Below are 15,548 nucleotides of genomic sequence, written 5' to 3' on the forward strand. Positions count from 1 at the left end.
CCCACCCCGCCCCTTTTTAGGGATTTTGAAGGGGGCGAGCCTCTGGCAAGCGCGTTCCCAGGGGTGTTTACATGCGCGTTCATGGGAGATTAAAAACACGATGTGGAAGGTGTTGAGTCTAGGAGACCGCAGATAATGGAAGGCCCATGCGTTCCAGAGACAGTCCTGCTTGGAGTCGGGAATCACAAAGGGGCGGAGTGGAAACGCGGCACTGAGCTGACGCACGCGCATTGGGCCTCCAGCGCCCCGCCTCCTTCTTCAGGTTTCCTCTCCATCTCCACCACTATTCCGGAAGTGCAGCCGCCCTCGCGCCCACCAGCGGCCACCCCCTGGGGCAGGCCCCGCCCCCATCGGCTCCGCCCCCCAGCTCTCCGCCCCCTCCTCCGGTGCGGGCGCCGGCTTGCAGCCCAGGTCCTGGCGGTTTCGGTGCCCCAAGCCGGGAGCGCGGAGTCGTTCCCGGAGCGGCGGCCAGGCTATGATCGCGGGTCCCCGGCGTCCCGCTCCGGTCACCAGAGTCCCTGTCTCCGCTTGTGCCCGTACCCGAGCGGTCTCCTCAGCCCGGCCCCGCAGCGCGGTTGTCGGCGGCGCCCCCGGCGCGCCCCCTCCTCCCGATGGCGGCGGAGATCCAGCCCAAGCCGCTGACCCGCAAGCCCATCCTGCTGCAGCGGGTCGAGGGGTCCCAGGAGGTGGTGAATATGGCCGTGATCGTGCCCAAGGAGGAGGGCGTCATCAGCGTCTCGGAGGACAGGTACGGACCGCCGCCCCTCGGCCGCGAGGAGGGGCGGGACGGGCCGGCGGTCCCGGAACCCGGGTTCCGGGCTGTGCCTCCACGTCGGCGCGAGTGTAGACGTACTCCCCCAAGTTTTTATTATAATGCGCATCCTGGTGGTGCTGGTGTCCAGCTGCGCTCTGCCGCCACTGCGTGGCTCTGGGAAGCGGAGACCAGACGGCGGCGTGCGCTCTGGCCTTGCCCGGGGCCGGTGGCGCTGGCCGCGCAAGGGTGGCCCTTAGATTAACGGTGCGCGGGCCACTGGACCTTGGTCCAGCCCTAAGGACCGGAGGGGAAGAGGGTGGGTCCGCCCAGTCCTGCAGGAGTGTGCGTGGGAAGGATGCTCCGAGAGCTAAATAACTAAGGGTTTTTGAGTGCTCTGGTACAGTTCTTAGGGCTCCAGACAGAAAGTAAATGCCACTCCCTTCTCCCAGGCAGTCCCACGGAATCCAGATCTCCTGTACATCTTACACTGAATTCAACGAATATTGCAAGTTGTGAAAAGAGTGTAACTTTGGGCTCCTGCCTGAAAGGAGAGGTGCCTTCTCTTCTTTGCACTCCTTTTCTTATTTCTTCGAGCTGGAGGGGAAGCGCCCAGAACTTGCAAGGGACCACTGCTGCAAATAGCTCTTCCCTTTGCTTGCTTCCTTTCTTTTTGCTTAATTTTGCTTAATTTGCAGAAGTGGAGCCCGTTGTTCTGCCTTTAATAATTTCCCTTGTTTTTCAGACAATAGCGTTTGCGCTTTAACTTAATTCATTTAATATGCAGAAATTAAGCCGATGAAGCTAATTTCCATAGGAATGATGCCTGAATATAGTAATTACGGTATTTATCTGGACTTGTTTCAATAATACCAGCTAGGGTTCTAAAAATTGTAGCTCTTTGGAGGTATATGAGAAGGGGCTTTTCACCTTAAAACAGTAGTTAGGTTTTCTTAATGTAAATTCAAATTATGCTGAGGTAGAGAATATTTTTTTCTGTGACCAGGACAGTTGCAGGCAGGAGTAAAGTAGTAACGTGTTCATTACTGTCCTTATAGTCATTTCCGCACTTTGCATACAGTGTGGCCTAACAAAAATTTGCCTGATAGGTCTCTTTATCTGATAGGTTCTTCAGTAGAACTAGGATGCGTATATTAATCACCCATGCTTGTCTACATCCTCCTCCAAAATGTGCTCGAGTCATTTCCTAGATCCAGTGGGGGAAATTGTAAACATAGGTCAGTGGCAAGCACTGTATAGGGAACAGAAGAAGTATGTTGCCGAAATGGAGTACGTGGATTGAAAACCTTTTGAAATTCAAAGTAGTTTATGAGTGTTTAATTTTTTTTAAAGATTTTATTTATTTATTTGACAGGCAGAGATCACAAGTAGGCAGAAAGGCAGGCCGAGAGAGAGAGACTGAGCAGAGAGTTTGATATGGGGCTCCATCCCAGGACCTTCAGATCATGACCTTAGTGGAAGGGAGAGGCTTAACCCACTGAGCCACCCAGGTGCCCCATGGCATTGTTTCTAAAGGGATATAGTGACTTTACTTTCTCAGTCTATAACTGCTGTAGATGAAACTGCTCAACCTAACTGCTGTAGGAAATTGATAAATAAGTTTTATAAGTCAAGTAAAAGAAGGAGAAAGTTAGTTAAACTTAACCTCCTTTAATATTAGTTTTGTAACTTTTTGCTTTGGTTCATGGTTTAGGAGTAGAAGTTAGTTTAAAGAGTTTTTTTGTTTGTTTTGTTTTTTAAAAGTTCAGAGGGATTTTAGAGGTTACTTGCTCTAACTGCTTTGTTTCATGGGTGAGAAAATTAAGGCAAGAGAATTTACCTGCCTAAATTCATGTAGCAGGTGGTGAAGTCAGGCCTAGCCCCTGAGTCTCCTGATTTCCATTTTAGTGTGTTTATCTTGAAGGAAACAGCTTTAGTAGGATGCATTTCAATGTGTTTGGAGAAGCTGAAGTAGCATATATGAAAGAAACTGGAAGATAAATCTCATTTGATTACAGGACAAAAGAAATGTGACGTTTACCTATATGGTAGCTTAATTCTCACTTTTCTAGTTTAAAATGTAAGTAATAGAAATTATTTTATTATAGAGTTACTGTTAAATAAATAAGGTCCACCCATAAGCCCAGAATTATTCTTTACATATATTTTACTAATACTCAAATTGGCAAATCTGTGTTTCCATACTCACAAGTGACAACAACTTTGTTATTTAGAGCTCAGTTTTGATTATGGTTTTCATTAAAACAGAATTGATCTCTTTCAAAATCCATCATTATGCCATTTGATCTAATGCTAAAGATATGAAGATAGAATATTGATTTTCCTCAAAGCCTAAAAAGCCATTTTCATTAACTGCTTCAACTAGAAACTAACAGTTTTCATTCCTGAACTACAAGGTTAAATCACAAATAATGTCCTATCCTGTATGGCCGTGTCCCAGAAGTTCTTTGGAAACCTGGTTTCTCTTTTTGATTTCTGAATCCAGATAGCTTTATCTAGCCTTAGAAAACACTTAACATTTTCTATTTTAAACAGTATTATTGATACTTAGGGTCCATTCATCTTCTCCATAATTTCCCACGGTGCTATGTGTGTTTTATTCATTATAATATCTTGAGGGCCTAGCAAAGTGCCTGATGCATGCTGGGCCCCCCAAGCATTTGCAGTGCATCAGTGACTGATATATTTTTGTTATTGTTCCTGAAAGCTTCTTAGCTATTGTAGGTACTTAGTTGATACTTATTGAATGACTTTTATGACAACCTATTAAAGCCCTGTGTGGACAGATGTGCACTGTGGGAGAAGGACTGGATTGGGTGGTCTTCAGGGTGCCCTACAACTTTGAAAGTCCATGCATTGCTTCGTACATTCGATCAACAAACATTTAAGCTTTTGTTGTGTTCTGAGCACTTAAGTAGACTACACTGGTGAAATGACAAGATCCTTTCAAGATACAATTTAGTGCTGGGAAGTTTTAGAAGATAATAAAACAAAACCACAACCTCTAAGATTTAGTATTGAAAATAGAATTTTTGGAGAGGGTAGAGTGGCAAGATTCTGCGACCCTTATTGTCCCCTACATTTTATCGTCTTTTGGGGGATTCTTTCACTTGGATTACCATTTTCATTCTACTGCTGCTGTCAGTAGTGTGTTGATAACCTTCTAATCTTCAGGCCAAAGAGTCCATAAAAACTCTCATCCTCAGTTTACCTTAGTGCAATTAGGACAGCCTGGAACTTTACTAGAGACCAAGGAAGGAAATAAAAGGGAACATAAGAAATATTAAAAACAATCTGATTTCAAAGATTAGATTTCTGGTGATATCAGTTCCCAGTTCTAGGAACTGCCTGGCCATTTCTGTGTCTTTGATTTGCATATAGTTGGATTCTGGATTCTGTCTCTGGGAGACACATCCACCTTTGGTACTTTGGGTTCCTCATGTCCCAGCTGCCTTATGGACTGTCTTTTCTGAGTGGATGCCATCTTATCATTCTTTGCTTAGCTTGATTATAGTTGACACTAACATCTAGTCTGTAGCTTCCCCGGAGCTTCCTTGTCCTGTGATGGCTTCTTCTCCAGTGATGAAGGCCAGGAGAGACCTTTCTCTAGGTGGGACCCAGCCCCATCTAGACGTCTACATTTATATATTCTTTATATTCATATTTTAACACAAATCAACAGTCTTGGCATTCATACAGAGAGTTTTAGTAACTCTGGGTTGTTACTAGTGAGCAGTTCAAGTTCTTCCTTTGTCAGGAGTCTGTACCTTTGCAGTAGGTAAAGGGAGGGGGCGGTCTGTTTTTATCTCAGTATAAAGAGATGTGCTGAAGACAGGTACAAACGTCGTCGTCTGGGGTTACTGAAGAATCTCTGCCTGTGGTGGTTAAAGAAAAGGAGTGCTTCTACAGATGGATCTTGCAGGATGACTAGAAGTTCATGTGAAAAAGTGAGGGTAAAGGAAAGAGCATTGTAGGTAGAGGAGGAAAAGACAACTCCCATTCACTGAGAAGCACTAAAATGGACTGGTTAAGAGTATAGATTCAGCAGCCAGTCAGCTTGAATTCAGAACTCAGTTCTGAGTGATTTGAGGACTCTGGAAAATTAGTGTCTCCAGAGAAGTGACTATGAGTGAAAGTTTCTAAAACCTCTGGGAACAAAAATTTGAAATTCTTTTCTGGATAAAAAGATCCAAGGCTGTGGTGGTGGGGTATTGGGGAGGAGACTCTGATCTCTGATAGGTGGGTGGGGGAGGCACTGTTGGGGATAAGTGTAATGGAGAAGGGAGTGTGGGGGGATGACCATCTTATATTCTAATTTTGTTCAGGACCAATTTATACAACATAGTGTTCCCTGTGATCCTTAAGGGCAGACAGAACCTCTCCCCCCTCCCATAGTAAAAGAGTCAGATTTTTATCTACCAATGAGGAGATCTGATCCCTAGTGCCTAGCACAAGGCAGTATATATTCATTGAATGAGTTATGCAATGGCTGATCAATCACCAGTTTGGAATAAATTGGGCGTGAGGAGGTGGTGAGTTTCCTGGAGCAAAGAGAGAGCAAAGATATTTGAGTTGAGCCTGAGAAAAACTTAGTAGTTTGCTTTCAGCCACATTAACAGTAAAGCAGGGAATGAGGTTGGGAAGGGACTGGGACAAGAGAAGGGTTGGATTTCTTTTTTTTTTTAATCTCTAAGGTGTTTTTTGTTTTTTTTTTTTGTTTGTTTTTGTTTCTGTTTTTTCATTCTGAACTACTCGATTCTAAGTGGTTACCACTACTTGACTGTTTCTTGAAAAGATATGTTAAAATTTCATTTCATTTTATAAATCCTCATGCTCTTGGTTGATTTACCATTGGTTCTTATCATTGTGAAATTGCACTATCTCAGTTCTCTGGCTGAAACCATTGTTTCAGTAATACTTAGACCTTGGCTCAGTTCAGCTGAGTTACTGGTAGTTTGATGCCATGTATTTTATAATACTTGCATCAAAGAAATATTTGGAAAATGCAAATCAGAGGTTTCCCGCAGTGCAAGTTCTGAAAGTTGAGTTCTTAAGAGTGATGATATGAGGTCATTAAAGGGGACAAAATTAGAACTCATCTAAATAAATTTTTGAGTGTGTCATTTGTCTATTTAATGGCATAAAATTAATAAACTTTCAACTATGCACTTGAGACTCTTCACTAGGTGGTAATAATTGCTGGTTTCAAGGGCCCCAAATGGGAATTTACTCCATGTGATTGTTGAAAATTAGACCTTGATACTGAATTCAGAGCATGAGGCCGTCTTAATGCCAGCAAATCTGTCTGGAAACAGGCTGCCTCTATGTCTCTAAAGGTCAGAATGCAGATTGACTTTTTAAGAAAAGATCACTATGGGAAAGCTTGTTTAAGGAGGCTTACTGGAGGAGGCTTAGCTTCCAGTGACCCTAGAGCTCCTGATGGTTCTGAAATTCCTACTTAATGTATGCACTTATACCAGATTCTGTCCAGGACCTCAAGAGATCTTAATCAGGGTACATTCATCTGCAGGACAATGGAGAATTCGGACCCTCTGAAAATGAGTGATTCTTGGATTGTGAAATCCTGACCAACAGTCTTATACCTCATGTGTTAACTAAACTTACTTTGAAAAAGAAAAATAGTAAAAATCATAGGATGCTAGTAGCTGGATGATGAGGCTTTAGAGGGCTGATCTGTTCCAAGCAAACCAAATCAAAACTGTTAAAAAGGAAACACTACTTTTCCTCGCATAGCATCTTTCCCTGTCTCAGTTTTCACGTTGAATTTGGCTTTGAGAGGGAAACATTTTCTATTTGTCATTGAGAATCATCTTGATGCCATTAAAAAGTTAACAGTTTGGGGGAAATTAAAACACTGTGGCATGTAGAAATCTATAAGTAAATTGTGACTAAAGATTATTTCCAGTAGTGAGCTGTTGGTATCTGTTGCGTAATCTAGATTATATACAATATATACTTATCTGAAAAAGAAGTGGCCTCAAGCCAAGCTTTTCTTTACAACTGCAGTATCAGAATAGAAGGAATTTTTATTTCAATAGATTTTCCAAGGAGCTGCCACAGTTAACCTAAAAATTTCCTAACACAAAAAATATACTTTGCTTGTGCACCTTCAGGCAGTTTCATTACTTTTTTTTTTTTTTAAGGGCAGGGGGCCTCCTCATCCAAACATTGCATTTAGTCATCAGTAGAAATTAATGCAGGGGCACCTGGGTGGCTCAATTGGTTAAACATCTGACTCTTGATCTCAGCTCAGATCTTAATCTCGGGGTTGTGAGTTCAAGCTCCACGCCTAAAGTGGAGCCTACTTAAAAAAAAAAAAAAAATTAAAAAAAAAATAATTCAGAGGTTTAAGAAACTAGCAAATGAGACCAAAAAAAGAAAACAAAGTCATCTGCTGGTGTCTTGGCAGGGTAGGCTGCTTTGTGCTCTCATGTGCCTTTAATTTAAAGATTCTTAGAGGAGAATTGGGCCTGGGAATCTGATCTCAGCTGTTCCCAGCATTGACCTTGGGCACAGCCTAGGGCATTTCATCACTCAAAGCCTCAGTTTCTCCCAGCTGGCCAAGGACCGTGTTGGGTTTCCAAGCTGTGACTCTGACAGTGTGGCGTGTCCACGTGGTGACTAGACAGGTGTAAAATGTCTGCAGACACATCACCCTCAATCAAACCTTGAGCCTAGGGAGGTGTGGAGAGTGGAAAAAGTGGCCCGTACTATGTGAGGCAGTTCTAAAATGATGCTTTCTGGAGCCTTTGAAGGGCAGCGCTTATTTCTTCCTGGATGAAGTATTAAAGAGGCATTTGTTTTGTATTGGTGCCGAATACTCAGTTGAACTGGATTCACTGCATTCCTACTTCTAGATGAATGCTTTAGTTTCAGATAACTGAATAGCTTAGCTCTGGGTGGTTTGCAGGTCCCCTTGTCAGGGACTGAGTGGTCTAGAGTAATGCCTTTGACACCTTTTGACCACATATCATAGTAAGAAATATATTTAGCTGTGCTACCTCAAACTGTAGACTCTCACACATATGCACGTATATAACCAAAACCAAAGTTCTGTAAAATGGTGTCCTTTAAATGTGACATGTATGCATCTGTTCCGTTGTCGTGTGCATGGTTGTGACTCATTCAGCTGATCTCATGAACCAGAGTTGAGAACAGCAGGTTGAAAGGCAGAGCTTTAGAGAAAGTTTTGGTTTTTCTGGAAGGTGGGAATACAGTTCCCCTTAGGGACCTTCACTGCCTGCTCTTGCCCCCCAGTCTTTTCTGCCCCTGGCCTGCCCTGCCTTTCTGAATTTTCAGAGACCAGAGCACTGACCTCGTCTCAGAGTCCTGAACCCTTTGAGCCCCGAGCCAGAAGCTCAGAGAACACCAGAAGCACAGCAGACTGAGCAGCTGTAAGTGGTTGTATTTTGGCTTCCTGTGATGTGTTCATTTATTCCTGAGTTTTAGGACTCAGAGAGGGTGCTTCTCATCCAAATTATGAATGTCAGCTGCTCACCTCCTTGTGCTTTTCTCTTTAACTGGTCTTTTAGCTTTTTACCTATAATGTGGAGCTATCTGGGGATTCTGTGCCTTTTCCATTTGTTGTTACTTAAAAAAAATTTTTTTTTAAAGATTTATTTTATTTATTTGGGGGGGCGCAAAGGGAGGGGAGAAAGAAAAATCTCAGACTCCCTGCTGAGCAAAGAGCCTGACACAGGGCTCGATCTCACAACCCTGAGATCATCACCTGAGCAGAAACCAAGAGTCAGACGCTTAACTGACTGAGCCATGCAGGCACCCCCTCCATGAACAATATTGGTAACATCACCTCCCCTTCTCTCCCCTCCCCCCAACATACAACCACCAACATCACCACCACCAACTGTTAATGACTGATTGAATGGACATGTGAAAGACAAGTCGTGGGGTGCTGTTGGTGTGACAGTAATGGGAACATAAAGCAGAGTCTGAGAAGCAAACATGGGTGGTGTGTCTCTAGACTTGGAAGTGGAGGATAACTAGAGTGTCCAGTCTGTACAGGGGGTCGTGTCTCCATCAGGCCATTTCAGTGTCATCACATGGGAGTCACCCACTGATACCCCCCCTTCCTTCTAGGTATAATTTGATTTGCTGTGCAGCTTTGTTATCAGGGAGAGATACCCCTGTCATTTGCCTAAGGCAGAATGGGCATCACCTTTAGGCTAGTGGACCCAGACTGTTCGTAAATGCCTATCCTGGCCTTGTCCGTCTCAGGAATTAGAAGATCTAAGGATGCACGACCAGTGGTGGAGGCTGGGAAGTCCCAGGTCAAGCCATTAGAGCAGTCGGATGAAATCCCTCCTTCTGCCTCACAGTTGGTACCTTCTTGTGGTGTCCTCATGGTGGAAGGTCTAAAATTTATTTTTTTAAGCAATCTCTAAACTCAACGTGGGTCTCAGACTCACGGCCCCTGAGATCAAGAGCTGCTGTGTTCTACCGACCAAGCCAGCCAGGAGCCCCTGTTACGGCATTTTTAAAAAATCTTTGCCTTAATTTCTGAGGATCAATTTGTGTTTTAAATAACCATAACAATTCCTCTGGAGAATGTTTACATTTTAAATAAAGATAATATAACCATAATAAAAAATGATCACCATAAACCTCCTAACACAATGACTGTTAGTGTTTTATATGCATTTCCTTCCAGAAGTTTTGCTAATGCAGCTTTCAAAAATAGGACTGTAATCACATACTTTTATTATTCTTGCCCCCGCTTAAAATTGTGCCACCTGCTATGTTGTCTTTAGCCATCATCTTCAGTGGCTGTATATTTTTCTTTTCCTTCATTTGCACTTGTATTTATGTAAGGCTTATACTGTATGTACTTGGCCCTTGGTAAGCAAGACACCTTGCTCTCAAGGTACTGATAATCTAGATGTTAGGATGAAAACTGTTAGGCATATAGCTATGTTCCCCCCATATTTTTGGATTATTTTTTAAGGAAAAATTAGAAAAATTTTGCAATATTGCTTTCCAGAATGTTTGTGCCACTTTATGATATTAGTGTATAATATTGGAATATTAGTTTGGCCACATCTGACCAGCCACGGATATTATCATTTTAAAAATCTTTTTTATAGTTTACGTGATAATTTCTTCTGTAAGGGTGGCATTACTCTGGCCTTCTACTCTGTCAGTGTGCCGCATCCCAGACCTGCCCTGTGACAGCCAGTGGCCAGGAGATGTGTGTGGCTGCTGGCCACAGTGTTCTCCTTTGCAGGCTTCTTCTTCTTTCTGTTTACCATGTTGTCCTGAAACAGTGTATCTGTTGTTCCCACTGGTATCTTGGCCCTTGCTTAGTTAGATGTTTAATTTTTATGTTTTGGATGGCTCATGAATATTTTAAAAATATTTTATGTATTTGTTTTAGAGAGAGAGTGTGGGAGGTGGGCAGAGGGGGAGGGAGAGAGAGAGAGAGAATCTCAAGCAGGCTCAGTGCTGAGTGTAGAGCCTGACAAGGGGCTTGATCTCAATGCCCTGAGATCACCACCTGCATTGAGATCACCACCTAGGCTGAAACCAGGAGTCAGATGCCTGGTCGACTGAGCCACCCAGGCGCCCCTGGATATTTTTTATTTCTTTACTTGTTATATTTCCTTTTTGTGAATTGTCTGTTCCTGTCCTTTGTTTCCCCATTGATGGCTTCTGGTTCTTCTGCACAATTTCTTGTGCATGTATTAGATATAGTAGGGATATTAACCTTTTGTCTATTGTATATCCAGATATATGCCTTATCCTCTGTTTATTTTTCACACAGAAAACATTTACTTTTTAATTGAACCATCTGTGCTTTCTTGCTAGTGAAGTTTCTTCTATCTTTCCTAATTTTGGGAAGTAATTTTCTTTCCCCAGGGAGTCGTTGCATATGCATATTTTGTTTATCATGGTTATATAATTTGGTAGAAAAGTAACTTCTTGATTCATTTGGAATGTATTTTGTTGGATGGTATAAACTGGGGAGTGTAAAGGGTATTTCTGAAATTTGCTGTTGATTATTTCGACTTCATTTACTGCCTAGTCCTTATGCTTTCTTTTGTATGTTTTTGTGAAACTGCTTTTATCACAGAATTAAATTTCATAATCAACAGGGCCTACTGTGGGTTTCTTTTAATACTGGTTCTATACTGGGGCGCCTGGGTGGCTCAGTGGGTTGGGCCTTTGGTTCGGGTCATGATCTCAGGGTCCTGGGATCGAGTCCTGCATTGGGATCTCTGCTCGGTGGAGAGCCTGCTTCCCCCTCTCTCTCTGCCTGCCTCTCTGCCTACTTGTGACCTCTCTCTCTCTGTCAAATAAATAAATAAGTAAAATCTTAGAAAAAAAATACTGGTTCTATACTTTTCAGTTACTGTAACTAATGAGTTGTTCTTCATGGCATCCTGTTATCTGTCTCTGATAATAGCCTGAGTCTCTCTGTCCAGGTTGGTGAGTTTTTAATAGGATAGGCATCATTTGGCTCCAGATGATTGGCTCTTTCCCAAACTTTGCGACTTCAGAGTTTCAGTTTTCATTACTGTAAATTGGGCATAATGCGTCCTCCTGTAGTTGTGAGATTGAGATGAGCTGACATTCCTGCAGCACTTGGCTTTGTTACTGGGAGCATAGATGGTGCTGAGTAGAGGGGAGTTTATTTCTTATGATACCACCATGCCTCTAAGTAGGTAAGCTTTTCCTGTTGCTATGGTTCCATTAAGGCTTGACTATTTTAAGAGTTACCTTGGACACACAAAGGCAGGGCTATTGAATTTTTGTTTGTGTGTGTTCATATAGTTCGGAGCCCTTGTTTCTCTTCTCTAGATACAGAAGGGTAATGTTACTCGGATTTTTATACTTCCACTTCCCAGACTTGCCCCTTGAAAGCCAGTGGGCAGGAGATAGATGTGGCTGCTGGCTGCTGTGTTCTCCTTCACAGACCTCTTCCCATTTCCATTTGTCATTGTCCTGAAATGATGTGTCCATTGTCCCCGCTTGTCTCTTGGAGGTCAGGGGCTGTATCTTCCGTGTATTCCATGGGGATTATTTTAAGATAAGGGTGTATGTCTGAGCTACTCTCCACTGGAAGCCTGGGCATCACAAGCCCGCAGCTGGAGGGTGGAGTTCACCCTTAGGCGCATGTTGACCCTATGCAGTGTTTCTGGAAGTTGAATTAGTAGCCAAGTTCTAAAAATCTGGATTTCATATAAAAGTCCAGATTGCTGGCCTCTCTTGACAGATGGGGAGATACCGCTGTGCCATCCCTTCCTATGGACAATTTCTGGCTAAGGCCATTTGGGCAAGGCCACGAGAGGGACACCCTGCTGCCTACCCGTGGGGAAACTGCATTGGAGATATGGCTTTCCTGTCTTCCTCTGAGGCTGAAAGGCAGCACTTTCTCTTGTGTTTTGCCAGTAGTTTGAATTTCTTGGGTATTTAGAAGAAGTAGAAGAAATGGAAAGATATCCAGAAAGCCCATCTTTCTAAAAAATTAGGTAGGGGTGGAAGGAGGAAGCCCATATGTTAAACATTAAGACAGCTTTTATAAGCCAGCCTCATGCTATACACAGTAAATATATAGAATAAAGGCAGGCACTGGTAAATTAGGCGGAGCGTTTATCCCTTCTTATCCCCTCTCTGGAGGCTTTGTAGCAATGTTGGAGCCTGGGGCTCAAGTCAGGGAGAGTTGAGTTTGATGCTTACTGCTGCCATCTGCCAGTGGTGTGATGACCTTTGCAGCTGTCAAATGGGAATTAAAAGAATACCTACCTCGTGGGATTATTCTGGGGGTTCAGTGAGGCTGTGCTCTGAAGTGCTGCATCTAGCCATTCCTATGGGGATGTTAGGCTTTGCCTTCCTTCCTGTGGGCTGTTTTTCTAATACGTTTTATTTATTTAATTTTTTAGAAGTTTTTATTTATGAGAGAGAGAGAGCATGAGAACAAGCTGGGATGGGTGGGGGGAGGGGCAGAGGGAGAAGCAGTCTCCCCACTGAGCAGGAAGCCAGATGCAGGCCTCCATCCCAGGACCCAGTGATCATGACCTGAGCCCAGGCAGACACTTAACTGACTGAGACACCCAGGGGTCCCTGAATTGATTTTTTCATACTTCACATATTGTTAGGTCCTCTATAGACATTAAGGACTGTGGCTCTAAATACAAAACATGAATATATCCTTTTTTTTTTTTTTTTTTTTTGAGAGAGGAGAGAGTGAGTGTGTGTGTGTGACAGAGAGAGAGCGAGCGAGCAGGGAAAGGGACAGAGGAAGAGGGAGAGAGAATCCCAACTCTCTTGGAGAGAGGAGCCCAACTCAGGGGTCGCTCTCAGACCCCAATATCATAATCTGAGCTGAAACCAAGAGTTGGACACTTAACTGATGGAGCCACCTATAATTATTTGAATTTGGAGAGTTTTGTGTTTTCTTTATTTTCTTTGTTTTTCAAAGCAGATGGATGTAATATTTTAAATTCATTTAAATTCTAATGTAAAAAAACCTGTAAAATTACAACATTGCCTATTATTTTGTTGATCTGGATTAATATTTTTCTGGAATCAGTTCCCTTCAGTAGAAGAGAATTTTCGCATGCTATTAGAATTATAGTAATCTGTTTTAGTGCTCATTGGCATTTCTGGCCTTTGGAGAATCCTAGCTGTCTGATATGTTAAAGGTTGATTTTGTTTGCGGGAGAAGGGGTGTTGGGAATGGCTATTTATTATATTCTGATTTTTGAATTTATGTATGAATGGCTTAATAAGTTCTCTTTATATTTCAAAGCTCAGATGGTAAACAGTTTTGAAGAATGTGTAATTTTTCTCCAGAAGGTAAGACTGAATTAGGCTAGTTATGCTTAAACATAGTAGTCAGCTGAATTAACAGGCCGTTTGGACGGATTAAATTGGTTTGGAATTTGGTTGCAATGTGGGAAGTTTCTGTGTATCAGATGTACACAGTGTAGATCTTTGAGCTTTATCTGAACAGAGTAGGAAAAAAGCTGAGAAAAAAAAGTTTACTTAATCTGAAAAGGTTCATAGTAGTATGGGGAGAGGGAGAGGCCCAGGCAAGGAGTCTTAAGGCTCCAGAGAGATCTGTGGGTTCCCTGTAGGTACATATGTGTGGGATGTCCTTTTCCTCTGGTATGATCTTTACCCCACCTCTCTGGTTTTACTCTTTGTTTTCTTTTCAAAAATGCCTCCCCACATATATAGCGCCCCCCCCATCAACATCACTTACCAGAATGGCACATTTTTACCAAGGATGAACTGTGCTGACACATCGTTGTCATCCAAAGTCCATTGGTTACTTAAAACTCACCCTTGCTGTTGTATATTTTATGGACAAATGTATAATGACACACCATCATTATAGTACCAAACAGTACTTTCATCGCTCTAAATATCCTCTGTGCTCTGTGCCTCCTCATCCTATTTTACCCACTACCCCTGAGCACTGATCTTTTATTTTATTGTCCACAGTTTTGCTTTTTCTAGATTGTCTTCTTTCATTTAGTAATATACATTTACGTTTCCTCCATGTCTTTTCATGTCTTAATGGCTCACTTCTTTTTAGCAGCAAATAATAGTCCATTGTCTGGATGTAGCACAATTTATCCATTCACCTACTGAAGGACATCTTGGTTACTTCCAAGTTTTGGCATTTATCAGTACAACTGCTGTAAACATTCCTGTGCAGGTTTTTGTGTGGACATGTTTCCACCTCCTTTGGGTAAATACCAAGGAGTACAATTGGTGGCGAATCGTATGGCACCAGTATGTTTAGTTTTACAAAAAACCACCAAACTGTCTTCCAGAGTAGCTGTCCCATCTTGCATTCCCTCCAGCACTGAAGGCAAGTACCTGTTGCTTCACAAATCTTTACCAGCGTTTGATGGTATTCGTGTTCTGGATTTTGGCCATTCTGATAGACATGTACTGATACCTCATTGTTATTTTCATTTGCATTTCCATGACAACAGGAGGTGGAATATCTTTTAATGTGCTTATTTGCCATCTGTAGATCTTCTTTGGTGAGGTGTCTGTTAAGGTCTTTGACCCCTGTTTTTTTTTTTCTTCTTGTTGTTTGTTTGTCTTTAACTTGAATGGTTTGTTTTCTTATTGTTGAGTTTTAAAAGTTCTTTGTATATTTTGGATAATAGTCCTTTTTTGATTTATTTTATTTATTTATTTATTTATTTATTTATTTGGTAAATGTTTTCTCCCAGTCTGTGGCTTATCTTTTCATTGTCTTGATATTGTCATTCACTGAGCAGAAATTTTAGATTTAAAGAAATACAGTTTATCAATTCTTTTTTTTTTTTTTTTTTAAGATTTTATTTATTTATTTCAGAGAGAGAGAGTGAGCAGACATGAGCAGGGGAGGGGGCAGAGGGAGAAGCAAACTCTCCACTAATCAGGGAGCCTGATGTGAGGCTCAATTCCAGGGCTCTGGGATCATGACCTGAACCAAAGCAGACTCTTAAACAACTGAACTACGCAGGCGCCCTTATCAATTATTTCTGTTATGGATTGTGTCTTTGATGTTGGACCTAAAAAGATGATCACCATGTCCAGGGTCATCTAGAATTTCTTTTACTTCCTCTTCTAGGAGTTTGTAGTATAAGTTCCTGACATTTTGGTTGTGGAGGCATTTACTTCAAAAGGCATCCATCTTGAATAAATGTATTGCTGGTTGTATGACACAGCTTCTGATAAGACAACCAGATAAGGGACTAGGCCATTCCCACACATGAAGGTCCTTGTTTCAGAA

At 42.3% G+C, this 15,548-nt stretch overlaps 1 protein-coding gene across 2 annotated transcripts in view; it reads left to right on the forward strand.

Annotated features, from left to right (window-relative positions):
- Positions 1-384: 384 nt before the first annotated feature.
- Positions 385-15,548, forward strand: part of WDFY2 (WD repeat and FYVE domain containing 2) — a 179,064-nt gene continuing 163,900 nt past the window's right edge. Inside the window, exon 1 of one of the 2 annotated variants that reach the window (XM_059143771.1) lies at positions 385-748. In XM_059143771.1, coding sequence (XP_058999754.1) covers positions 612-748 — 137 coding nt within the window. In that variant the 5' untranslated portion in view covers positions 385-611. The remainder of the gene's footprint in view (positions 749-15,548) is intronic. The other variant, XM_059143770.1, reaches the window with a different exon arrangement.

Source organism: Mustela lutreola, chromosome 13, assembly GCF_030435805.1.
Source record: "Mustela lutreola isolate mMusLut2 chromosome 13, mMusLut2.pri, whole genome shotgun sequence".
Classification (NCBI taxonomy): domain Eukaryota; kingdom Metazoa; phylum Chordata; class Mammalia; order Carnivora; family Mustelidae; genus Mustela; species Mustela lutreola.